The sequence below is a fragment of the Macaca thibetana genome, chromosome 2, assembly GCF_024542745.1.
Source record: "Macaca thibetana thibetana isolate TM-01 chromosome 2, ASM2454274v1, whole genome shotgun sequence".
In the NCBI taxonomy this organism is placed as follows: Eukaryota; Metazoa; Chordata; class Mammalia; order Primates; family Cercopithecidae; genus Macaca; species Macaca thibetana.
Genome location: NC_065579.1, coordinates 45,339,908 through 45,367,383, shown reverse-complemented (window position 1 = coordinate 45,367,383; position 27,476 = coordinate 45,339,908). Strand labels below are relative to the sequence as shown.

Here is a 27,476-nt window from a genome sequence, read left to right as displayed (position 1 = left end):
GATTTTCCCCCAACAGACAGCTTTGCAAGGCCATTTCAAAATATGTGAAAGATATATATTTTAGGGTAAAATACTTGGAATTCTTTCAGGGCCTGCTATCTGTCATGTTGATATCTTATTGCTACAAAGAGTCTGTTTTGTCAGTCTAAGGTCTCTGTTTTAATATTAATGCTGGTCACCTGTGCCTGGATTCCAAAGGGAGGAGGGTATGATGAGTCATGTCCGACCCCCCTGTTATATATAAAGTTTCGGTGCTGCAAAAGAAATAGCACTTGAATATAAAATTTTCTTTTAATTCTCAGCAAGGCAAGTTACTTCTGTAGAAGGGTGTGCCCTTACAGATGGAGCAATGGTGAGCACATACTTGGACAAGGGAGGGGAAGGGTTCTTATGCCTGACGCATGTGGCCTCTGCTGCTGTGTCATTCCCCTATTGCCTAGGGTTAGACTGCACAGGCTAAACTAATTCTGATAGGCTGATTTAAAGAGAGTGATGATGTGAGTGCCTTGGCAGGGAAAAAATGGTTGTGCAAGGTGGAGAATGAGTCAGGGTGGAGCACGTAGCAGGTAATCTGAATAAGTTAGAGTGGAGCAGGTGATCAGAATGAGTCAGGGTGGAGCAGGTGATTGAAAAAGGTTGCTTTACCCGGAAGGTGAGTTTAAAAGTAGAAGGCAAGGAAGTGAACATACTAACATATTGATTCTTTGAAGAGAAATTTAGAACTTATATCTAACACCCTTTCCCATCATGGCTGAACTAGTTTTTCAGATTAGCTTTGGAATGCCCTTGGCCAAGAGGAGGGATCCATTCAGTTGGTTGAGGGGCTTAGAATTTTATATTTGGTTTGCAATGAACTGTGTATATTACCAGTATCTATCAAGTGGTCCTTGGCGGCCAAAAGTTTGAGAAACACTATCCTAGACAGTGCTGTCCTTGAGAGCAGAAGCCACAGTTACCTTTGTCCTTTCCTTAGAGCCCTGCACCTGACCTGACACATAGTAGGTATTTAATAAATATTTGATTAATTTATTTTAAACATTGTATGGCCTTTATGGGAGAAACAAAAGAATTATCATTGTTTCCTCCTGTTCCTTGCCTTCTCCTCAAGTAACTTAATATTAATTTGGGAAGAGTTTATAACCATTTCATTTCTGAGTTTTACATTCTGCTTCAGTTTTCCCAGACATCTCAGGTACTTTTCTGAGCTGAAACCAAAATGAAGTCACCATCCTCCACAACCTGGAAGCTACCAAACTAACCACTGATATTCCTAATTTATTTATATATGTAGCTATATGCTTTACTTCATGAGAAACTACCAGACCAGTTTCCAAAGGGGTTGATCATTTTGCGCTCCTATTGGCAATGGTTAGAAGTTCTGTTTGCCCCACATTCTGATATTTGGTATCATCAGTCTTTCTAGTTTTAGCTATTCTACGGGACAAAATTCTAGTCATATCACATTGTGATTTTAGTTGGCATTTCCCTGATGGCTAATAAGGTTGAACTCTTTTTTCACGTGCATATTGGTCTTTGTTTGTGAAGTGTACGCTAAGTCTTATGTCCATGTTTTTTATTGGATTGTCTTTTATCAGGAAGTTGTAATTCTTTATTCCAAATACAAGTTTGTCAGGTGTATGTATTGCAATTTTTTTCCCCATCTGTAGTTTATCTACTCATTAACAGTTACTTTTGATGAGCAGAAATTAAAACACTTTTGAAATCCAATTTAGTAGTTTTTAACTCTTGCAGTTACTACTTTCTTGCTACCCAAGATTGCAAAGATATTCTTCTGATATGGCTCTGTTGTCTGGGGAAACACTCAGGGTCCTTTATCTCGCACCGAGAAAATTAGCGACATGGAGACATTTGTGAAGTGGATTAAGGAGCAGAAAGTTTAATGGGCAAGAAAGAAGAGAACAGCTCCCCCGACGACGGAGGGAGGACTAACCCCTGTGTGTGGCAGAAAACAGTCAGTTATACTGGGAGGCTTGAGGAGGCGGTGTCTGATTTGCATAGGGCCCAGTGGATTGTTTTGATCAGGTGCATCATTCACATAGCCCTCGAAAAAAGTGGCCCTCCCACCCTAACCTTTTATTATGCAAATATGGCTTCTACCCGGCAGGTTGCCATGATGCCTGTACGTGTGGCTTCTACCTGGCTCACCACCATGATTCCTGCACAAGGAAAAGGGAGTGGGAACTGCCCTGTTGGGTGGACCTGGTTCTTAGCCACCTGTATTTACATATGCAGGCCTGTGGCTTGCATATCAATGCTTGCAGGTCTGGTTTTTCAGGCCATTTTCTGTTAGAAAAGAAATGTTTTCTAGAACATAAAGTATAATAAAAAAATAAATAAATTGTGAAAAAAAAGAAAAGTTTTGGGGGCTGCTTTTTTTAAAAAGTAAAAGCCTTACCGAAGACTGTTTTACCCTTTCTAGCTGCCTAAAATAATTTCTTAATAACTCCTATAATATGTCTATGTTTTTTCTAGAAGCTTATAATTTTAGCTTTTACATTTATGTCTGTGATTCATCTCAAATTAATTTATGTATGGTGTGAGATGGGGTTATGATTCATATTTTTCAACATTTTTTGTTGAAAAGACTGTTCTTTTACTCATTATATTAGTCAAGATTCTCCAGAGAAAGAGTCAAAAGATTTTATTTATTATTGATTGATTGATTATGGGAATTGGCTCATGTAATTATAGAGGCTGAGAAGTCCGACCATCTGCTTTTTGCAAGCTGGTGAACCAGGAAAACTGGTGGTGTAATTCAGTCCAAGTTCAGAGACCTGAGAACCAGGAGGGCCTCTGGTGTAAGTCCTGGAGTCCCAAGGCTTGAGAGCCAGGAGCTCTGATAATCCGAGGGCAGGAGAAAAGGGATGTCCCAGCTCAAGGAAGAAGTGAGAGAGAATTTGCCCTTCCTCTACCTTTTTGTTCTACTTGGGTCCTCAGCAGATTGGAGGACGAGCACCCACACTGTTGACAATGGATCTGCTTTACTCAGTCTGCTGATTCAAAAGGTAGTCTCTTCCAGGCAAACCCTCATATACACTCCCAGAAATGATGTTTTATCAGCTACCTGGACATTCCTTAGCCCAGTAAGTTGACACCTACAAATCAACCATCACACTTACTGAAGAACATTGACACCTTTGGCAAAAATTGATTGACCATTATATGTGTGGGTCTATTTCTGGACTCTTTTCTATTCCATTGATCTGTTTGCCTATCCTGACTATTTTTCTCTTGCTAACAGGGAGTCTTTTTAGACATCGTTATTATGTTGATAATTAACAACATATTAAGTGAACTACTTTTTTAAAAAGAGAAAAATAAGCCTTAGATTGAAAGACTATATCCACATTTCCTTTCTTCCTATCCAGTCACACAAATTATTCCAAGTTCTCCATACATTGATTTTGTTGACATATTTATATAAAGAGCATGTTGACTACGTAATACCTGTATTTGTAGTTATTTCTAAAACTTCACCATGTGTTTTAATTTTTGCTCTTTCATATTATCCTCTAAAAAGCAGCGAGAGGCCCTCCATCCTTCACAGGATGTTGTTTATTTTTATATTCTGTAGAAATTATGGCTGATCCAGAAATTAAAGTGAGAAACCAGTGTTCCTAGCCAATGCATTCTTTAAGAGATGTTGTTGTCAACTCACTTATTTTGTATAGGGTAACTTCATTAAACAAGCTTGTAAGGGGTTCCTTGCCTCTCACTCTTGGCATAAAATGGATGTATGAAACCAGATTTTGCAGTGTGACTCAGATGTTCATCTTTATCACAAGTTAAATGTTGATGCTTTTCTATTTGTATTTTAAAAGTGCTTTAGGGTTGACAATTTTAAAAAAACAGGCAAAAGAGTTGAATAGAAATTTTACCAGAGAAGATATATAAATGGCCAATAAGCACATGAAGAGATGCTCAGCATCATTAGTCATTAGAGAAATGCAATTAAAACCACAATAAACTATTACTTCATACCCATTAGGATGACTTTAACAAAAAAAAACACAGAGAATAAACAAGTGTTGGTGAGGATGTTAAGAAGTTGGAACTCTCATACACTGCTGGTAGGAATGTAAAATGGTACAGCCATTTTGGAAAACAGTTTCTTTTAAAGTTAAACATTTACCATATGACACAGCAGTTGTACTTTTAGGTGCAGGAGAAATGAAAATATATCCACATAAAGACTTGTACAAAGATGTTTATGGAAGCATTATTAATAATAGCCAAAAGGAGATACATTTCAAATACCCATCAACAGGGTAAATGGATAAATATATGGCATATTCATACAATGGAATATTATTCAGCCATAAAACGTATGCAGTACTAATTCATGCTAAAACATGGACCTCAGAGACACTATGCTAAGCGAAAGAAGCCAGATGCAATAGACCACATACTGTTTGATTCCATTCATATGAATGTCCAGAAAAGGCAAGTCTGTAGAGACAGGAAGTAGATTAGTGCTTGCTTGAGGCTGTGGGTGGGAATGAGCAGTGACTGCAGATGGGCATGAGAAATCTTTCTGGAGTGATGGAAATGTTCTGAAATTGAATTGTAGTGGTGGTTGCACAACTCCATACATTTTCTAAGAATCATTGAAATGTACACTTTAAAATGAGTGGGTTAGTATGGTTTGTAAATCATACCTCTATAAAGTTGTGTGTGTGTGTGTGTGTGTTTTAAGGAAAAAAGTGTTTTATGATTGAAAAACTTGGACCTGAATTGGGTCTGAAATATCAAGGAAAAACACCAGGACCCTGCCTGAAACTTGTGGCCAAGTGGGGAATGATAAAAGCAGAACTGCTCTATATGGCATTCTAGGACTCTCAGGTTTAAGAATCAGCTTCTCCTTGAATTGAAAAACCACAGCGTAAGTGCTTCTCATCAACATCGGCCATCTCTTCAGACAGTTGAGGGCTTTGAGGAAAAGGTGCTTGGTGAAACTTGGGTATTCGCATTTTATGAATAACCCTAAGCTTTGCAGTTGTACCAGGTCACCATGCAGGAAGTACCAGGCATGTTTGAACGTAATTACCCCCAGCCTGCCATAACTTTCAAGCCATCTGTGCCAGTTTCACGCAGTCTGGACTAGGAAGTTCTTTCTGAGATGCTCCCCAGTCTTATTTTCCTGTCTACTAGTGTCTTCTTTTATGATTTTTTTTCCTTAAATGTGTTGTTGTCACAGAACATTTAATTTAAATGCCACACCATCTGAGCAAAATGATTCACTGTCTTTTCTTCTGCTGACTAAACTCTCCTCCGGGAATCATGAGGTTTTTCTTAAATAGCATGCTAGTTTATCCACTTTTGTTTTTAATTTCATTTACATTTTTTAAAAAGCTTTGTGTTTGGAGGAGTCTGAGTGGAAAATTATTTATTTAGCTAGCTTGAAAAGAATTTATAAGCAAAGTTAGCTAGGTTGTCGGGAGGCTTGGGCAGACGGGTGTGGAAATAATGAAGGTGCCTCCTCTGTTGATGCTCCTAACCACCATCCCAAGGATGTGCCCTCGGGTTGTTGCTTCTGGCACCTCCTAGCCCTTCCCACACCCTCTTCCTCTCTTCCTCGCTATTTGAAGCTACACATTTGTGAGCCATCTGGCTAGTGTAAGAGAGTCGTCTGTGGCCTCAGACGTTGTTTTCTCTTGTAAAAGTTTTTCCATGTCCCATCTATCTGATCAGATGTCCTCTTTCCTGAGAGAACTGGACCTTTTGAAATGTTTTTCCCCGTCATTCTAACTGCCTTATGATATTGCAACATTCAGCTCAAATATCTTAACCTGACATGTTCAAAAGCAAACTTTATGACCCCCTCTGTCCCTCTGCCCTACTTCTCTCTAAAGCAAAACAACATAAAACCTTTCTCTCCTTACTGCCTTTGTATTGTGGATGGTACCTGCAGGGCTTGAAACCCTGAAGCTATCTTCAATGTTTTTTTTTTTTTAACCTGCCGTCAGACATCTGGCCTCTGCCACATTAAGTGAACCAAGCTTTCCCATGCAAATGCCCACTGTGAAATTAAAACAACAATGGTATCTTCTTTTTTTTTTTTTTTTTTTTTTTTGCCTGCTGGATTGATAAGTATTGATAGGCATCCAGTGTAGGAGAGGGTGTGAAAAATGGGAATTAATACAACTCTTCTTGGGGGATATTCTGTAATCATCTAAAATGCCCAACTCCTTGATTTAGCAAGTCCATTTCTAGGAATTTATCCTATAAAAATATTCCCTTAAGCACAAGAATATTTTTATAATTATGTTTATAATAGCATTATTTATATTAATGAAAATTTGGAAACATGCTAAATTTAGAAAAACTTGAGATTTCTTGTATAAATTATGGTACAAGTGTACATTAGAATAGTATAAAGCCATTACAGATGGTAGTATAGCTGTCTTTCAGTCTTTTGGAGTTATCTGGATATTTGATAGGTGCTTAACAGATCTGGCTTCCATTTTAAAAATATACTCGTATTATTTTATAATGTTATAACATGACATTTTCTTCTAGATAACCTACAAATACAGCATCTATCATTCTTACTACATCCTAATAAAAATCACCTCAGTGACTTCTGGTCAAACATGATGAATTAAGCATTTATTTACATATTTAAGCGTTTATTTAAGTATTTCTCTTCCCACCAAAATTGCAGGAAGGGAATTGAAAAGTTTAAACTCATAGGACAAATGGAATTGGAACAGAATTAAGAGTACATGAGAGATACCAACAAGGTTTTGGAAGATAAGAAAGCAGATGGTCAGTGGTGACTGAATTAACAGAAGAGAGAGAACAAACACTCCCCTGCCAGAGGGGAAGGAAGGTGTCAGTAGGAAACAAGCTGATTTGTGCCACAGAATTCTAGAAAGGCTCTGGAGCTGGAGGCACCTGGTTTCTTGGAAGGCAGGCGGGCAGATGAGGTTAGAAATTTTAGTTCTGTTTGAAGGCCTCTGTAAGAGCAGTCAACCCTACAGGTTCCCTCCTCCACCTTAAGCAGCAAGAGTGCTGTCTGTCTTCCACCTCCCCACCTTCTCCCTCCAGCCTGGCAGGGAGTATGCTCTGGGAACCACAGGGGTTCTGGGCTTCAGAACTGCAAGGCTAGCAGAAGAGGTCAGGCCCAGGTGTGGCACTGAAAACAGGGTAATTACAGTCTGCGTGCGTACTAGAATGGTGAGACCCCAGGCCCCACCTCTCCCTCTGTTCCCACGAAAGCTGCAGCAAGGTCTTTACCCCTCAGGCGAGGCATTGAACAATCTTAGAGAAAATGAACAGCCCTTGAGAAAGAACCTCTGTCCAAATACTGACATTGGGAGGCCCAAGGAAAAAGCCAGCTTGTCCCCATCACACTGGTGATAAGCCCTGCCACAGAGCTTCCAGTCAGCCTCACCTCAGTTCTGAATATGAAGAGGCAGTTGAGGATTACTAGACATTGAGGAAAGCCTCTTACATGAAAAGGCAGAACCCAAACCGAGGGAAACAAAAACTCCAAGGAAACAGAGACAAGGCAGAGCAGAAAAAAATGTCAAAATAATGATCATTATCATCCTCAGGGAGATGCGAAAAGACACTGTGCACATAAAATCAAAGCAGGATACTAAAAACAAAGGAAACAAGGAAAACACTGTTGGCAATTAAAAGCTTGATAATAGAAATGAAAAAAATTATTGTTAGGGCTGGGAGATAAACTTGAAGATACTCAGCAGGTAGAACAAAATAAGAGGTAGAATATTGAAGAGAAAAGATAAGAATATTAGAGAATCCTATCAGGGAAGTCCAAGTCTGACTAGTGAGAGTTCTAGAAAGAAAGAACAGGGAATTTGGAGAGGAGGGAATTATCAAAGAAATAACACTCAGCACAAATGAGTGAAGGAAGATAAACACCAAGGTGCATCTTTGTTAAATTTACTCACAAAAATCCTACAAGTCTCTGCAGGGGAGGACAATCACATAGAAGGGGGAAGAACAGCTTCAGCCTGTTGCTGGAAGCTAGAAGGCAGTGGAGCAAAGCCTTTAGAGTTCTGAGAAAAGCATTTTAAAGCTACAATTCTGTACCTTGCCAAACTGGCAGACAAGTGCTGAGTACAGAATAAAGACATTTTCAGAGGTGTACTATCTTAAACTTTTAATCTCTGTACACCCTTTGTAAGAAACCTAAAGGAGGAGGATCTCCAGAAAACTGAAGGAATAAAACAAGCAAGGAAAATGACATAGAATCCCTGGGAACAGGGGTTCCTGAATTGGTGAAGAAGCGAAGTCTCAGCCCACAGCTGTGCTGCAGGCCTTGAGAGTGGCCAGTCCAGACTGGATAGAGGGTGGGCAGGAGGAAGGAGAGCTCCAGAATGGGTGTTTCCAAGGAGAGAATGGAATTGATAGAATGCTGGTGCCTGGCCAGTATTGAGACAGGTTTTAGTGATAGGCACATAGAAAACTAAGCTAACCCAAAGAACAAGGCAGGGCCGGGCGTGGTGGCTCACGCCTATAATCCCAGCACTTTGGGAGGCCGAGACAGGCAGATCAGTTGAGGTCAAGAGTTTGAGATCAGCCTGACCAACATGGTGAAACCTCGTCTCTACTAAAAAGACAGAATTAGCTGGGCGTGGTGGTGGGCACCTGTAATCCCAGCTACTTGGGGGGCTGAGGCAGGAGAATAGATTGAGCCTGGGAGGCAGAGGTTGCAGTGAGCCGAGATTGCGCCATTGCACTCCAGCCTGGGCAACAAGGACGAAACTCCATCTCAAACAAAACAAAACAACAACAACAACAACAACAACAAAAAGGCAATTATTAGCTTTAGGAAAAATGAAAAAAAAATTAGCTCAGCAGTGAAAAATTTAATATTCATGTGGGTATAGTCATGAAAATCTTGAATATGGATTTAACCAGAATTTTTGACAGAGGAATAGGGGGAATAACAGAAAGCAAAGAGGTAAAGTTGAAAAGGGCTAAGTCAAGAAGTAGCAGCATAAGCATATAATATATGAAGCAACAAGGAAATAAATTTCAGGCAAAATGTCTGAAAGAATTACACTGGTTGCTTCTGAGGAGTGGCTGTCAGGGGCAGGAAGAGGGCAAGGACTTATTTCCCATTGCTGTTATAAACGATGGACATACTTTTATATTGTAAACTGTGGACATACTTTTAATGTAAGAATTGGATTTGAAAACAATTTTAGTTCTCTTTTGTAGCAATTTAATGCTACCATGTAAAGCCTGTCTTTTACTCATTTAAGAGAACATTCGATACTCATGTACACATCTGTTCTGTTTTAAATGTGCTTGCTTCTTTACTCTGATTTCTCTTATTCCAGAAGGGAAGAGCTTTTTGTTTCATTCCTAATAAAATATTAGCATAGCTGGGCACAGTGGCTCATGCCTGTAATCCCAGCACTTTGGGAGGCCAAGACGGGTGGATCAGAGCACTCTGGCCAACATGGTGAAACCCTGTTTCCACTAAAAACACAAAAAATTAGCCGGGTGTGGTGGCGCGTGCGTGTAGTCCCAGCTACTTAGGAGGCTGAGGCAGGGGAATTGCTTGAATCCGGGAGGCAGAGGTTGCAGTGAGCCTATATCACGCCACTGCACTCCACTCCAACCTGAACAACACAGAAAGACTCCGTCTCAAAAAAAAAAAAAAAAAAAAAAAAAACAAGAAAGAAAAGAAAAAATTAGTATAATTTTGTGTTCCTGACCCATAAAAGATTTATCAGATGAAATTCCAGTTTATGGAGATATTTTCTTGCTTGAATCCGGGAGGCAGAGGTTGCAGTGAGCCTATATCACGCCACTGCACTCCACTCCAACCTGAACAACACAGAAAGACTCCGTCTCAAAAAAAAAAAAAAAAAAAAAAAAAAAACAAGAAAGAAAAGAAAAAATTAGTATAATTTTGTGTTCCTGACCCATAAAAGATTTATCAGATGAAATTCCAGTTTATGGAGATATTTTCTTGAAAATATTTCAGATTTGTTTCTTAGATTATTGCATAGAAGTCAGTTCTGTCCTATAAACATTTTTGAAAAAATATATATATTCATGTGTCATTGAGAAGAAAACATGGGCCAGGTATGGTGGCTCATGCCTGTAATCCCAGCACTTTGTGAGGCTGAGGGGTGGGGGGATCTGAGGTCAGGAGTTCGAGACCAGCCTGACCAATATGGTGAAACCCCGTTTCCAATAAAAATACAAAAATTAGCTGGTCGTGATAGTGGGTGCCTGTAGGTAGTCCCAGCTACTTGGGAGGCTGAGGCAGGAGAATCACTTGAACCTGGGAGGAGGAGGTTGCAGTGAGCTGAGATCGTGCCACTGCACTCCAGCCTGGGCAACAGAGCCAGACTGTCTCCAAAAAAAAAAAAAACAAAAAAAAACCATGGGTGTTGTATGACAAAAAGGCTCCTAGCTATAAGGGCAAAAGTCTCCCCCAGCTTTTATGTCTGTTAACTTTAAGAATATCTGCCAGACAATATGTACTAGTGGTTTAGCCTATGGATGCTTTTTCTCCAGGAATCTCCACCTGTCATGTCTGTCTTCTGGATTAATTTATGTTGACAACTTCTGGAGAATTGAAAGAATGCCCTAAAATGGCTTAAGTACTTTGTTTCAGTTTTCAAAGGTATAAAGAAATTGACTGGGTGACGGAGTGAGACCCTGTCTCTCTCTCACACACATACACACACACACACACAATCCTTTATACATGGGTTGAGGGAATATAACAAAGAAGACTGCTTAGAATGGGCATATGAACAAACTGTTGGTGCCATCTCTCACATGTCTTAGTGGAACCTCCAACTTCCCCCAGGGAGGCACTGCCAGGTTCTGGGTCACATGAACCCTTGGAGTTTATGTTTTATCCTAGTTTGATACACATACACACACATGCACACACACATATATGTGTGTGCATGTGTGTGTGTATGTTGCTGTGCCAGCAGCTGGTATTTGATGAATACTTGTTGGATTTGCAAAACAAATAAATAGCAAAGAAAATCCCAAAACTATTCACAGATCTGAGACCAAAATATATGAAGATAGGAAACTTCTCCATCTCTATCTTCACCTTCATTGTGCTTTTGGGATGCCTGGCTGCCAGGAGCATGTGGGTTCAATTACTCAGACACAGATGACTAGAACATTCCTGTCTGTGCAAGGTTCACAGTCCGCTGCAGGACCAGATGCACACCACAGACACCTGCGAGACCTGTGGATGCTGAGGAGGTACTGAAGGGGGAGAGGGAACAGTGGACTCTGTCTCTGGGAGGTGAAAGAGGGAAGATAACATCCCCCCAGGTCTAGGAATTGGGTGGGAGAGGATGAGTTCCTAGAGAAGGTGTATTTGGCCCCAACTTTGAAATTGGAGCGGAAGTTAATAGTCTGAGAAGGGAAGAAAGAATATTCCAGGCAGGGAATTTACATACGACCTCACAGAGGTGGGAAAGGAAAGGGGCCAGGTATGTTTGAGGATGAACAGAATGATCCCAAGACAAAGGGCTGGGGGGTAGATGAGGCCAGAATGTCAGCCTGGGGTGGGCCTCGTACCCTATGATTCTAAGGAGTTTGGACTTCATTCTGCAGGTAATACGAAGCCCTTCTGTTATTCTTTCATTCTTTTATTCATTCAACAGCTATTTATTCATTCAACCTGTGGTTGTTGGGAATTCAATGGGGCAGCTTCAAACATTAGAGGAGAGGCCTAGAGGTTCTAAGGCCAGGGTGGCCCTGTGTCCACATTTGTCCTGGTCACTTCTGAAGTGTACTTGTCATCCAGGGCCTCTCATATGATTTACCGTTTGTCACGGATTTTTCATTGTTTTAAAATAAGTATTACCTTCTTTCCCTTTTTTATAGTCATTTTAAGGACTTTAGAAATATTACTCTTAATAGTTGCTTTAAAATAATCTAGGATGGGTTTGGTAGAGCTTCACTTAGTACTTCCACCTTTTACCATGGTCTTGTCTAGAAGTATTTCACACACATATGCAGTGCCCAGAGTTCTCCTTCAACACATGACAAATGCGAAAGACAACCAGTGATAACCTGTCTCTCCTTTCCCAGCACAACTAACACCTTTCAAGGACAGCAGGCGGGGTGCACACTGATCACATGAAACAGCTTGGGCTTCAGCCACTAGATACTGCTACTCCTTCCAGTCTCAGGTTGTGGAGGGCTGAGCATTTGCTGCTGCTGCTCCTTACAGCCACAGGAGGTGCCAGTGCTGTGATTGATGCCAGGCCTGGTAAGGTGCCTGAAGCACCAGGCTCACACCAGCTGGTTCAGTGGGAAGCATGGGAAAGTACAGCTTCACTGCACACGTACGATGGATTGGGAAATGGGGACTCTTACTATAGAGTATATAGAATATCCTGGATGCTCTCGCCTAGAGTATTTTTGAAATTCATTGCTCGGTGTGTATCCACAGCTCTTTATCTTATCATTTGGTAATGCTTTTAAAAAGTGTTTTGCTGTAAACCCTTTCAGGAGCAAATGGCTTAAAAAAAAAAAAAAAGCTCCTGTTTAGAGAAAAACTGAGTAGTGAATTTCCAGTTTTCTCAAGAACGTGGATGAGGAATGTATAACTTGCTAGAAGATTTGCCACCACTAATGTCCACAGTAGGATCTCAGGGTATCATTGGCCAAAGGAAAACTGCAAGACAAATGTATGTGAAAAGGAATACTCTTCGTTTTCAACGTTGTCTCTTTCCCAACCAAAACCTAAGGCGGCAGCTCTTGGCACGATTGCCTGTCTCCTCATCCTGCTGCATCTACCGTAGCCTTCCTGCTTCTCTGGGTTCTGCTTTGTTGTTCCTTCACGTTTTTCCCATTTGCCTTTCCACTTGGCAGATTTCAGTCTGAACACCTTCCCAGTGCCGAAGGGCAGGGCCTGGCCCAGCCAGGATCTTTCTGACTTCTTCATGCTTAGGCAGCATTTGCACAAGAAGCGTAACCTGAAGTCCTGTCTCTTGTTTGTTTTGTAACCAAGTCTTCATTCATTCAGCTCAAGAAGTACTAGTGGCTGCTGATTGCCTGTCACCCCAGCTGACCAGCCACAGATAAAGGACTCAGGGGTGATAACTCAGAGATGGTAACAGGGGCTCGAGGGCCTAGTTACACTTTTGCAGCGGCCATGGAAATTACAGCATGTGCCTCGATGATTCTGAATTTTCTCACCTTTGTGGTGGCTCCAGATCATCCACGTCTACTCAAAAGTGAGGTGCTTTGACCTGAATTCAGCCCATGGTACTCCAAGCAGTCTACAGTTAGGCAAAGCTGGTACCTCCCTTACTATTCACACAGCCTGTGTCGGCTTCTTTGGTGGCCACGTCACACTGTTGATTCCTAGAGAGCCTGTAGGCACCCCAAACAACAAGGGTGTCTATACAGTTACCTGCCACAGAGGTGCTGGGTAAGGACACCTGGTGAATGTCACTATCCATTTGTTAATCAGGGTAATTAACACAAAGTGCAAAATGGCTCTAACAAACAACCCCCCAGTCTCAGTGGCCTAACGCAACACAGTCCAGTGCAGTGGGAGAGCTGTTGTGGGCAGCTCTCCTTTAAGCACTGACTCCTCCTTGTGTGGCTCTGTTGTCTTCTAGCACCTCCACGTTTCTTCTACTGAATCCCCTCCTTAGAGCAAAAAGAGAACTCCAAAAGGATTGCACGGGGTGTATTAGGCTAGGGCTGGAGGGAATGGGTGCATCACTTCCATCCACATTCCATTGGCCAGGACCCAGACTCATGGCCCCAGCTTAACTGCAAGGGAGGCTGGGAAATGTCGACTCCATGTGTGACCTGAGAAGAAACAAGGTTTGGGAGCGTCTCCTCAGCCTCTGCCACAGTCAGGTCATGGAAAAACACAGCAAGGTGGAAGTCAGGTGACCTGAGTTCTGCCATTGACTTTCTGGGTGGCCTTAGGCAAGTCATCATAACCGCTCTCAGCCATTTCTTCCTCCCCGTAAGGATCTTAATGATGCTTGCCCTGTGCTTGTGAGTTTACATTGTTATATAAAGGTATGTGCTAGTAAGAGGAGTCATGGCCTGCACTATTTTTTTTTATAAGATTATAAGGATCCCAGTCATTTATTCAGTGAATATTTTCTGAGCACCTATAGTAGCCAAGCATTGGACAAACTGTAGACCCACAGACAAGCTGTTCTCTGTAGCTTACATTCTGATGGTGAGACAGATGATAAATAATCTGTGAAGAAATAAGAGGGCTGTGTGATCTAAGTGACGAGGGGTGCTCAGGGTAGGCTTCTCTGAAACGGTGACTCTTGAGCTGACCTAGATGATGAGGTGGAGTCAGACCCGTGAATATCAGGGAGAAGGCTGTGCCAGGCAGAGGACCAGGCTGTGCAAAGGGCCTTAGGTAGAAACCAGCTCGGAGGGCGCCTTGAACAGAAAAGTGGCATGACAGCCAAGTTGTTGCTTGAAGGAGAAAGATGAGAGATAAGGGGATATATCATGCAGTGTTTTAACCTCTCTGTGCCTCAGTTTCCTCACCTGTAAACTGTAAAGTTGGGCTAATAATAATATCAACTTCATAGGGTTGCTGTAAGGGATTAAATGAAGTGATACGTATATAGTGCATAGAAAAATACCTGGCACCTGATGTTCAGTAAGAGTGAACTATAATTAAGGTGAAGAGTGTATTCTAAAGTGCAGCGGGAAAGTTTTGGGTGGTTTTCAGTGGTTATCTCCACTGATGTCTTCATGCTGGGCTCAAGGTGGATGGGAGTTTCCATGCTCCTTCTGGACATCCAGGGGTAAAGTTTTTTTGGTGAAATCCCCAAAAACAAAAGAAAATGTTCAAAACATCACGTTATTTCTGCTAATCAATATATGTTTTATTTTTTAAACATGTATAAGATTTACATTTAAAAAAGTAGTATTGAAATATATCTAGAATATAGATGAATAAGATCTTGTAAGCTTCTGATTTATCCCCCTCTAGAAAGACTGCCAAATATTTGTACATAACTTGTCTATGGATCTTTCTGGAATACCTTTGGAGGTACATGAGAGAGGTGACACTGAGTGGCTGTGCCTCGAGCTTTACGTAGATAAACTGTGGTCTTCATTTTAGAATGCACGTTCCCAAAGGTTTGTTTGTGGAAGAGGGAAATTGTAGAAGATTAGAATGATGGCTTAAAAAAAAATCACATGTGCTGCAAACACAGTTCTTTTTGATCCAAGTAGTAAATGATGTGTTTGGGGAGGAAAAGCTGCAGACACAAAGGAGCATTCCCATTCCTGCAGAAACTCACTCCTTCACACAGAAGCTGGCCTCCTATTTTCATTTCGCTCATAGTGTCCTAAAAATGCAAACCATCAGCTTAAAATGCAGTTCCTCTGTCCTCTGGCAGGAGCCCCGGCATCGAGAGCCTTGGCATGTTTGCCTGTGACAGTGAGGACATCCCAGGAGCTGTGGGGTGAGTTGAGGTCACTGTGGAAGCTCTAGGTTTTGGCCCACACAGGACTTTGCTGTTGATAGGAAAAAACACAAACATCGAATTGTTTTTCTGCAGGCAGATAATGAATACCCAAGTCAATATAATCTCACAAAACAGTAGCTTCATCTGATTGCCACCAAAAAAGCACCTTGAGTTTCTGCGTTAAGTGTTAGCATTTACAGGAGATTTGAAATATAAAGTTTCCAAAAAGATATTCATCTTCTTTTTGCAAAGAATGGCTTAGAAAAGAGGGTGGCCTTTTGGAGCTCCGCTGCCAGGCAAGGCAGAATATATTAGAATGAAAGAGGTAGAGCCAGCAGTAGGTATATTGTCTGTGATTTGTGCAAGGAAGCCGGTGATTCATTGAGTACCTAATGGGTTATTCATTTAACAAATATTTTTAATGTTAAGCTTCAACTTGGGGCCATGTCAGATCCTGGTGATGCAACAGTGAACAAGGCAGGAAGGATCCTTGCCTTCTCGAGGTTGAGCTTTATAACATACAGTGAGTGAGTGAGTGGGCTGAGCCTGCCCGTGCTCACAGACCTGAGGGGTGCACTGCTAATTGGACAGAGCCCACCTTGGGGTTTGGGGGTGTCTAGGCATGTCTCCAGGAGGAAGTGACCTTGAGACTGAGACCCTAAGCATGAGTGAGAGAAAGGCAGAAGTGGGAACATGTTCCAGGTGGAAGGAATAGCTTGTGAAGGTCCTATGTATTTTTATTTTTCCTCCTTCTCTTCTTCCTCAGCCAGAAAATTCAAGGATGCCCAGGTTGTGGAGTTAGATGTACAACATTATCCCATTTTCCTTTTTTTTTTTTTTTTTTTTAAACAGGGTCTCTCTGTCCTCCAGGCTAGAGTGCAGTGGTGTGATCATGGCTCACTGCAGCTTTGATGTCCCAGGCTCAAGTAATCCTCACACTTCAGCCTCCTAAGTAGCTGGGACTACAGGCATGCACCACCACATCCAGCTAAATTTTTAAATTTTTTGTAGAGACACGATGTCCCTATGTTGCCCAGGCTGGTCTTGAACTCCTGGACTCAAGCAATCCTCCTGCCTTGGCCTCCCAAAGCATTAAGATTACAAGCATGTATACATAATGTATACACAAATATTTATGTGTATAGATATACATATTTATGTGTGTATATATATACTCACATACATATATATATATAAATATACACACACACACACACACACACACACACAAATATTTTGATCAGCATGGAAGGAAACCCACTAAATTTGTAACAGTGGTTGCTTCTGAGGAAGGAGGAGGAAATGGGGCCTGGGATGAAGACAAAGGAAATCTTATTTTTATCTGAAATGTTTTATTTACTTCATTAAAGGAGACTTTAAAAATATATTAACAAAATGTTAACAAAAGTCAATTTCGTGTTTGGTATCCAGGTGTTAAATTATTCTGTGTATCTTTCTGTTTTTTTTTTTTTTGCTAGTCTTAACAAAGAAAATTCAAAGATACGAACTGTGGATTCTCCAAGTGGAAAGGCCATCTTCAGAGAATATTCTTTCTAAAGTCCTTTAGAATGACAATCAGGAGCTCTTATCAAAGCTTGCTTGAGAGGGCATCAGACAATCTTGATCACTCGTATAAAAATGAAGAACAGATGTTGTGTTATACTGAAAAGGTTCACAGCAGTATGCATCTCATTTGCAATAGAATTTCTCTCTGGCTTTCAGTGCAAGATGACATTTGTCTCTGATTATAGGAGACTCACACGGGTACAGATTACCTCTGCATCCTTCTTTCAAAAGAAACTTTGCTGGGGTTGTTCGGGTCAGCATGTGTTCAAAATTGCAATGATGTAACCCAGTTTCTATTGATGATCATATCTGTGTCTCATTCTCAAATTTTCATTGCCATGGGAACAGGTACAAAACTTTTTGGAACAAATGATTTATTTTATTGAGAATGAGCATCCAAGTCCTGTAGTTAATTTCAACACCTGTCTACAGGAGAGAGTCGACAGAATTGTCTAAATAGTGTCAGAGGACTAAGAACCTGCCAATGAAACATGATTATATCTCCCTGTTCCTCTGCTCATTGAAATCGTCTAAAGCCTCCAGGACAGTCTTCCTCACTTCTTGCAAATTTTAACTCCTGGTTCACTGTCACTGTCTTCAACACTCTTCCTTGTCCTAATCCACTATAATTTCAGTATCTATATGGGTGATCTTCTCAGGTCTTTAACCTCCTCTCCGCCAAAGAACGTATGCTCCCTAATTCCTCAGCCTCCCGCCTCCACTGTTATTTTGTCCTTACTCCACCACAGTCTTGGTTGTTACTGTCCTCACCCCACTGGGTCCTAATTTCCATCCTAACCCAGTTTGGATTGCATGGCACGTCATTAGGGTCATTCTCTTGCCTGTGTCTTCAACTCCCTTGTCCCTCTGTCCCGCCATATCCTCACTTGGCAAAGCTCATCACTCTCCCCTACTGCTTACATCCAACTCTCCACCTGCCCTTACCTCCGCCCACGGAGCTGAATGTGGCTGGGGAAGAAGACCACGAACAAACAAAAACTAATACCTCCACCATGCAGAGAAGTCTTAATTTTAATTCATTTACTTCAAGTGGGCCCCCAGCAGTCCTGGTACTCCTGCTGCATTTCCTTAATCCATTTCCTCACTTTCTCTTCTGTTATGAGATTCCCAGTAACTCCTCTCTCTTCCACATTTGCTGCCGATGACCTTGTTTTCTATTTCACTAAGAAAAGCAATCCAGAAAAAAAATTCTATATGCTTTCACCACCTCATTTACTGACCTACCTACATCTGCCTTCCCTCCTCTCACTGGGCAAAACTGTCCATGCTCCTATTAAGGCCAACTCCACAGCTGTTCCTTCTGTAGATCAGATCCCTCTTTGCCTGCTCAAGGACATCTCTTAAGCAATCCTCCCTCTCTTTTGCTTCATCAGTTTTGCTCTCTCTACAGAATCCTTCCCATCAGCATGCAAACATGCCTTAGGAAGCACCCATTGCAAAAACCCTGCCTAGACCCCATATCCCCTTCCGGCTATCCTCATATTACTCTGTTCATCTTTACAGCAAAACTCCTTCAAAAGCTTGTCTATATTTATTGTCACCATTTCCTCTCACCCCATTTTCTCATGATCCTTCTCTTATCCAGTGTTCTCCCCATGGTGCCACCAAAACAGCTTTGTCAGCATTACCAGTGACTTCTGGTTGATCAACTTCTGTGTTGCTGAATCCGCTGGTCTTTCTCAGCAGCAGTGCTTAACTCAGTTGCCCATTCATTCCTCCTTGACGTACTCTCTTCGCCTGGCTTCCGGACGCCACACGCTTTGGTTGCCTCCTACTTGCTGACTCTGTCTCTATTGTGGTTTGACCTCTTCACAGACTTGATGACATTGGAGTGTTCCAGGCCTCTATACTTAGACCTCTTCCTTTTTTTCTATCCACATTCACTCTGGGAGTGACTTCACCAAGTTTCATAGCTTTGAGTTACTTAACCCCCTATACATTTACACAAATAGTCACTGTTCATGCAAGAAAAAAACAAATTAGTTTGAGATTCTTTTCATGGCTAGGACTTTTTCAGTGATTCATAGAGAGCCTGCTTATATTTAAGATTACAGATGTGGCATCGTATTTTGATAACTTTCTGATCATTGTACAGATAGAGGTTGTGCGCAAAACAATAAACAAAGCAAAAGACAGGAAGTTCTACAAGAGACATCTTGGTGATAATGTTTAAAATTTAATTTGTTCTTTATGCTATTAGCTTCTTAAGCTGTTGTAAGTTCTTTGGAACTCTGATATTCACACCACTGAGATAAGCTTCTAGGAATTAGAATGCAACCATGGCAAAGCCAAACATGTCCCTTTTGGGGACTATGCCATTACAGTTTCTACCATGAGGTGTGTAGATGTGTTTGACACAAAAATTAGCACTGAAAACTCTTCATCTTACCGTAGGAAAATAAAATGTATGGCACTGCACTTACCAACATGGGGAAGCCACATTGATGTCAAAGCATCTATTGACCCTTGAGTCTGAAATAGTTAATTAACATGAATATAAACCAACCACTTTTGATTGTGTGTGTTTGGATTTTTCAGTTTGGTTTTTTAAATCACTGAGTTTTGTTATATGTAAGTTTTTACAGAATGGAATTCTCCACTATTAAGTGGAGACCTCATCTGATTAAAGGAGTAAAACAATTATGATCAAGACTTTATGACTGAACAACTTGAGTGAAAAAATTAAAAGGTGGTGTGAACTGGGAAAGAAATGGGGCTTTTGTAACCTAAGAATCCTACCAAATGCTTTTATAGCCATTTTTTTTCTGCCTACTCAGGGAATAAGGAAGGAACCATCATTAAGAATTTTATGGGGAAATTATGACAAATAAAATATGAGAAAATGAAAGCTTATCTTTTTCTTCATTAGTGCCTTGTGTTTCAAGGCTTCCTGACATATAAAGTCTTCACCTGGAAAACAAGTGAACACAAAACTCAGTGACATTCAGAAGAGATGATTCAGCAATTACTCAGTTTGTTTATTCAGTATAGTTAGTTCATCTGGATGTTTCAGGACCCAAAGTGAATTACCTGTAAATTAACTACACAATTGCCAAATAAATTCTTTATTTTGAACTTCATAGAAACATTCTATACACAGGCATTGAGTGTGTTCTACTGTATTATTTGTAAGAAATGATATTTTAAAATGTTTCTTTGCTAAGCAGTATCTCTAGGTGCCATGGTGTTTTAGAATATGCAGATATATGCTAAGGTCCAATCAGGACTGGTATTCTTTCTACGCAATGACTCATCCATTAATAAGACTGATCTAATATTTTGCAGCTTTGTTGAGGTAAGTTCTTAAGGAATAAGATTGTGAATCCTGGAGAATTGTGGAATTTGTCCAAAGAAAATAAGTACTTAAATTTTTTAGGAGTGCAATCTGCTAGAAAACTTCCCTTGGGTTGGTTCAGATGTGAGAGAGGAAAAAGCATTATCTTGGATATTATACTTTAATCTACACACTGAAGTAAGTGACTAAATGTCAAAGCCTCAGATATTGTTTTCATGACAGTTTTCTAATTGGCCCTTTTCTTGGCAGGTTCCCGAAGGAAAAGTAGTCGTTCTTAATTTCCGGTTCATAGACCTTGAGAGTGACAACCTGTGCCGCTATGACTTTGTGGATGTGTACAATGGCCACGCCAATGGCCAGCGCATTGGCCGCTTCTGTGGCACTTTCCGGCCTGGAGCCCTTGTGTCCAGTAGCAACAAGATGATGGTGCAGATGATTTCTGACGCCAACACTGCTGGCAATGGCTTCATGGCCATGTTCTCCGCTGCTGAACCAAACGAAAGAGGTACTGTTTCCACATAATGGCAATAACAACAGTAATGTTGGTTCACTGTTCTTGGCACCTGATAGTTATTTACTCCTTTAAAGCTTAAGAGTAGTTCTCAAAGAGCTAGTGAATGCCATCAAACCATGACAAGACCAATAAAGAAAGAAATCAGCCTTTTAAGTCCACATGCATTCTTGTAAAAAATCAAATATAGAAATTCATAGAGTAAAAATGTGGAGCTTGCATACATAAGCACACATGCAAATATACAAACACACTCCTTCACCACTCCATAGTCCCTTCTCCAGAAATAGCCATGGCCAGTGGTTCCCATACCTTTCTATGTGTGCTTACTTTTATTTGAGTGCTTATACAATAGCTTTTAAAAAATAAAAGTGGAGGCCAGGCGTGGTGACTCATGTCTGTAATCCCAACACTGGAGGACCAAGGGCAGGTGGATGTCTTGAGCTCAGGAGTTCAAGACCAGCCTGGGCAAAATGGTGAAACCCATCTCTACAAAAAATACAAAAATTATCTGGGTATGGTAGCACACACCTGTTGTCCCAGCTACTCGGGAGGCTGAGGTAGGAGAATCACCTGAGCCCAGGGACGTCACGGCTGCAGTGAGCCATGATCGCACCACTGTACTGCAGCCTGGGTGGCAGAGTGAGACCCTGTCTCAGCAATAAATATGTGTGTGTGTGTATATATATACACACACACACACACACACACACGCTTATTTATATGGAGACATACATTCATATTATTTTACAGCCTTTTCTTTTTACTTAACGCTAGGTCTTAGGATATTTTCATGTTAGTACATGTCTCCTAAGGGTAGAAATCTCTACTTTTGAAAGATCACTGCAGTGGGCAATATTTGTATGTTTTCAGCCAAAGAGCAGTCCATAATCTGCTTTTGGGTTGGACTGTAGTGCCACATTTTTCTTGAAAGGTCAGAGGACAGCATCTGGGGCTGCAAGAGTAGCCAGAATGTTGGGGAAGAAATCCAGGCAGGGAACTACAGAATTGAGGTGCAAAATATTCATATAAAATCTACTGAAATCTTTGACAGCTAAACTCTACATGTGTGGAGGAGAGCCCAGTTGGCCTGGCACAAAAGCATCAGCTGAAAAATGAAAGAACTGAAGAGAGATTACAGCTGCTGCCTGCTGCCAGGGAAACAGACTTTAAGTTTGAGTCTAGCCAAGTTAAATGCCTGCTAAAACAAAATCATTTTTATCAGAACACAACAGAATCTAGAGTATAATGTATCATGCATAATGTCCAGTCTATAGTTATGTAATGAAACAGGAAAAGTGTGTCCCTATTCAAGGACAAACGCAGTCAATAAGAACTGATCCCAAGGTAACTCAGATGTTGCAATTAGCAAACAAGTACTTTAAAGCTGCTATTACAAGTTTGTTACAGGATTTATAAAGGGAAATATGTGCATAATAAATAAACAAATTGAGAATCTCAGAAGAGAAACAGGGACTATTAAAAAATAGAGTAATTCTAGAGATAAAGGAAACAGGATCTGAAATTTTAAAATGTACCTGGTGTGCTCACAAGTAGATTGGAGATGGCAGAAAAAAAGAGTCAGTGAACTTAAATACAAATCACTCAATCTAAAGAAAAAGGAAGAAGATTGAAGAAAAAGAGCTCGAGAAACCAGTGAGACAATATCAAGTGGTCTGACATCTGTAATTTTTGTCCCAGAAGAAGAAAGTGATAATAAAGTAAAAAAAATTTTAAAGATATAATGACTTGACTCTGCTCAAATATGGTGGAGAACATCAACTTACAGAGTCACGAGGGGCTGGACACGGTGGCTCATGCCTGTAATCCCAGCACCTTGGGAAGCCAAGGCAGGCAGAACACCTGAGATCAGGAGTTCAAGACCAGCCTGGCCAACATGGTGAAACCCCGTCTCTGCTAAAAAATACAAAAAAAATAGCCAGGCATGGTCGCGTGCTCCTCTAATCCCAGCTACTTGGGAGGCTGAGGCAGGAGAATCGCTTGAACTCAGGAGGCAGAGGTTGCAGGGAGCCAAGATTGCGCCACTGCACTCCAGCCCGGGCAACAGAGCAAGAATCCGTCTAAAAAATAAATAAAAATAAAAAAATAGAGGGCCGAATAGTCTCCAGTCTCCAATTCCCAGTGCGAGCGACACAGAAGACTGGTGATTTCTGCATTTTCAACTGAGGTACTGGGTTCATCTCACTAGGGAGTGCCAGACAATCGGTGCTGGTCAGCTGCTGCAGCCCGACCAGCAAGAGCTGAAGCAGGGCGAGGCATCGCCTCACCTGGGAAGCGCAAGGGGAAAGGGAATCCCTTTTCCTAGCCAGGGGAACTGAGACACACAACACCTGGAAAATTGGGTAACTCCCACCCCAATACTGCGCTTTAAGCAAACAGGCACACCAGGAGATTATATCCCACACCTGGCCGGGAGGGTCCCACGCCCACGGAGCCTCCCTCATTGCTAGCACAGCAGTCTGCAATCTAACCACTAGGCAGCAGCGAGGCTGGGGGAGGGGGTGCCCGCCCTTGCTGAGGCTTAAGTAGGTAAACAAAGCTGCTGGGAAGCTCAAACTGGGTGGAGCTCACAGCAGCTCAAGGAAACCTGCCTGTCTCTGTAGACTCCACCTCTGGGGACAGGGCACAGATAAACAACAACAAAAGCAGCAGAAACCTCTGCAGACGCAAACGACTCTGACAGTTTTGAAGAGAGCAGTGGATCTCCCAACACGGAGGTTGAGATCTGAGAAAGGACAGACTGCCTGCTCAAGTGGGTCCCTGACCCCTGAGTAGCCTAACTGGGAGACATCCCCCACTAGGGGCAGTCTGATACCCCACACCTCACAGGGTGAGTACACCCCTGAGAGGAAGCCTCCAAAGCAAGAATCAGGTACACTCGCTGTTCAGCAATATTCTATCTTCTGCAGCCTCTGCTGCTGACACCCAGGCAAACAGGGTCTGGAGTGGACCTCAAGCAATCTCCAACAGACCTACAGCTGAGGGTCCTGACTGTTAGAAGGAAAACTATCAAACAGGAAGGACACCTACACCAAAACCCCATCAGTACGTCACCATCATCATCAAAGACCAGAAGCAGATAAAACCACAAAGATGGGGAAAAAGCAGGGCAGAAAAGCTGGAAATTCCAAAAATAAGAGCGCATCTCCCCCGGCAAAGGAGCGCAGCTCATCGCCAGCAACGGATCAAAGCTTGATGGAGAATGACTTTGACGAGATGAGAGAAGAAGGCTTCAGTCCATCAAACTTCTCAGAGCTAAAGGAGGAATTACGTACCCAGCGCAAAGAAACTAAAAATCTTGAAAAAAAAGTGGAAGAATTGATGGCTAGAGTAATTAATGCAGAGAAGGTCCTAAACGAAATGAAAGAGATGAAAACCATGACACGAGAAATACGTGACAAATGCACAAGCTTCAGTAACCGACTCGATCAACTGGAAGAAAGAGTATCAGCGATTGAGGATCAAATGAACGAAATGAAGCGAGAAGAGAAACCAAAAGAAAAAAGAAGAAAAAGAAATGAACAAAGCCTGCAAGAAGTATGGGATTATGTAAAAAGACCAAATCTACGTCTGATTGGGGTGCCTGAAAGTGAGGGGGAAAATGGAACCAAGTTGGAAAACACTCTTCAGGATATCATCCAGGAGAACTTCCCCAACCTAGGAGGGCAGGCCAACATTCAAATCCAGGAAATACAGAGAACGCCACAAAGATACTCCTCGAGAAGAGCAACTCCAAGACACATAATTGCCAGATTCACCAAAGTTGAAATGAAGGAAAAAATCTTAAGGGCAGCCAGAGAGAAAGGTCGGGTTACCCACAAAGGGAAGCCCATCAGACTAACAGCAGATCTCTCGGCAGAAACTCTCCAAGCCAGAAGAGAGTGTGGGCCAATATTCAATATTCTTAAAGAAAAGAATTTTCAACCCAGAATTTCATATCCAGCCAAACTAAGTTTCATAAGTGAAGGAGAAATAAAATCCTTTACAGATAAGCAAATGCTTAGAGATTTTGTCACCACTAGGCCTGCCTTACAAGAGACCCTGAAGGAAGCACTAAACATGGAAAGGAACAACTGGTACCAGCCATTGCAAAAACATGCCAAAATGTAAAGACCATCGAGGCTAGGAAGAAACTGCATCAACTAACGAGCAAAATAACCAGTTAATATCATAATGGCAGGATCAAGTTCACACATAACAATATTAACCTTAAATGTAAATGGACTAAATGCTCCAATTAAAAGACACAGACTGGCAAACTGGATAAAGAATCAAGACCCATCAGTCTGCTGTATTCAGGAGACCCATCTCACACGCAGAGACATACATAGGCTCAAAATAAAGGGATGGAGGAAGATTTACCAAGCAAATGGAGAACAAAAAAAAGCAGGGGTTGCAATACTAGTCTCTGATAAAACAGACTTTAAACCATCAAAGATCAAAAGAGACAAAGAAGGCCATTACATCATGGTGAAGGGATCAATTCAACAGGAAGAGCTAACTATCCTAAATATATATGCACCCAATACAGGAGCACCCATATTCATAAAGCAAGTCTTTAGAGACTTACAAAGAGACTTAGACTCCCATACAATAATAATGGGAGACTTCAACACTCCACTGTCAACATTAGACAGATCAACGAGACAGAAAGTTAACAAGGATATCCAGGAATTGAACTCATCTCTGCAGCAAGCAGACCTAATAGACATCTATAGAACTCTCCACCCCAAATCAACAGAATATACATTCTTCTCAGCACCACATCGCACTTATTCCAAAATTGACCACATAATTGGAAGTAAAGCACTCCTCAGCAAATGTACAAGAACAGAAATTATAACAAACTGTCTCTCAGACCACAGTGCAATCAAACTAGAACTCAGGACTAAGAAACTCAATCAAAACCGCTCAACTACATGGAAACTGAACAACCTGCTCCTGAATGACTACTGGGTACATAACGAAATGAAGGCAGAAATAAAGATGTTCTTTGAAACCAATGAGAACAAAGATACAACATACCAGAATCTCTGGGACACATTTAAAGCAGTGTGTAGAGGGAAATTTATAGCACTAAATGCCCACAAGAGAAAGCAGGAAAGATCTAAAATTGACACTCTAAATCACAATTAAAAGAACTAGAGAAGCAAGAGCAAACACATTCAAAAGCTAGCAGAAGGCAAGAAATAACTCAAATCAGAGCAGAACTGAAGGAGATAGAGACACAAAAAACCCTCCAAAAAATCAATGAATCCAGGAGTTGGTTTTTTGAAAAGATCAACAAAATTGACAGACCGCTAGCAAGACTAATAAAGAAGAAAAGAGAGAAGAATCAAATAGACGCAATAAAAAATGATAAAGGGGATATCACCACCGACCCCACAGAAATACAAACTACCATCAGAGAATACTATAAACACCTCTACGCAAATAAACTAGAAAATCTAGAAGAAATGGATAATTTCCTGGACACTTACACTCTTCCAAGACTAAACCAGGAAGAAGTTGAATCCCTGAATAGACCAATAGCAGGCTCTGAAATTGAGGCAATAATTAATAGCCTACCAACCAAAAAAAGTCCAGGACCAGATGGATTCACAGCTGAATTCTACCAGAGGTACAAGGAGGAGCTGGTACCATTCCTTCTGAAACTATTCCAATCAATAGAAAAAGAGGGAATCCTCCCTAACTCATTTTATGAGGCCAACATCATCCTGATACCAAAGCCTGGCAGAGACACAACAATAAAAGAATTTTAGACCAATATCCCTGATGAACATCGATGCAAAAATCCTCAATAAAATACTGGCAAACCGGATTCAGCAGCACATCAAAAAGCTTATCCACCATGATCAAGTGGGCTTCATCCCTGGGATGCAAGGCTGGTTCAACATTCGCAAATCAATAAACATAATCCAGCATATAAACAGAACCAAAGACAAGAACCACATGATTATCTCAATAGATGCAGAAAAGGCTTTTGACAAAATTCAACAGCCCTTCGTGCTAAAAACGCTTAATAAATTTGGTATTGATGGAACGTACCTCAAAATAATAAGAGCTATTTATGACAAACCCACAGCCAATATCATACTGAATGGGCAAAAACTGGAAAAATTCCCTTTGAAAACTGGCACAAGACAGGGATGCCCTCTCTCACCACTCCTATTCAACATAGTGTTGGAAGTTCTGGCGAGGGCAATCAGGCAAGAGAAAGAAATCAAGGGTATTCAGTTAGGAAAAGAAGAAGTCAAATTGTCCCTGTTTGCAGATGACATGATTGTATATTTAGAAAACCCCATTGTCTCAGCCCAAAATCTCCTTAAGCTGATAAACAACTTCAGCAAAGTCTCAGGATACAAAATTAATGTGCAAAAATCACAAGCATTCTTATACACCAGTAACAGACAAACACAGAGCCAAATCATGAATGAACTTCCATTCACAATTGCTTCAAAGAGAATAAAATACCTAGGAATCCAACTTACAAGGGATGTAAAGGACCTCTTCAAGGAGAACTACAAACCACTGCTCAGGGAAATAAAAGAGGACACAAACAAATGGAAATACCATGCTCATGGATAGGAAGAATCAATAT

General features: G+C 41.3%; 1 protein-coding gene across 1 annotated transcript in view; it reads left to right on the top strand.

Annotated features, from left to right (window-relative positions):
• PCOLCE2 (procollagen C-endopeptidase enhancer 2) overlaps positions 1-27,476 on the top strand; it is a 79,357-nt gene that overhangs the window by 20,240 nt on the left and 31,641 nt on the right. Inside the window, exon 3 of the mRNA XM_050778148.1 lies at positions 20,593-20,848. Within this exon, the coding sequence (XP_050634105.1) occupies positions 20,593-20,848 (256 nt within the window). The remainder of the gene's footprint in view (positions 1-20,592; positions 20,849-27,476) is intronic.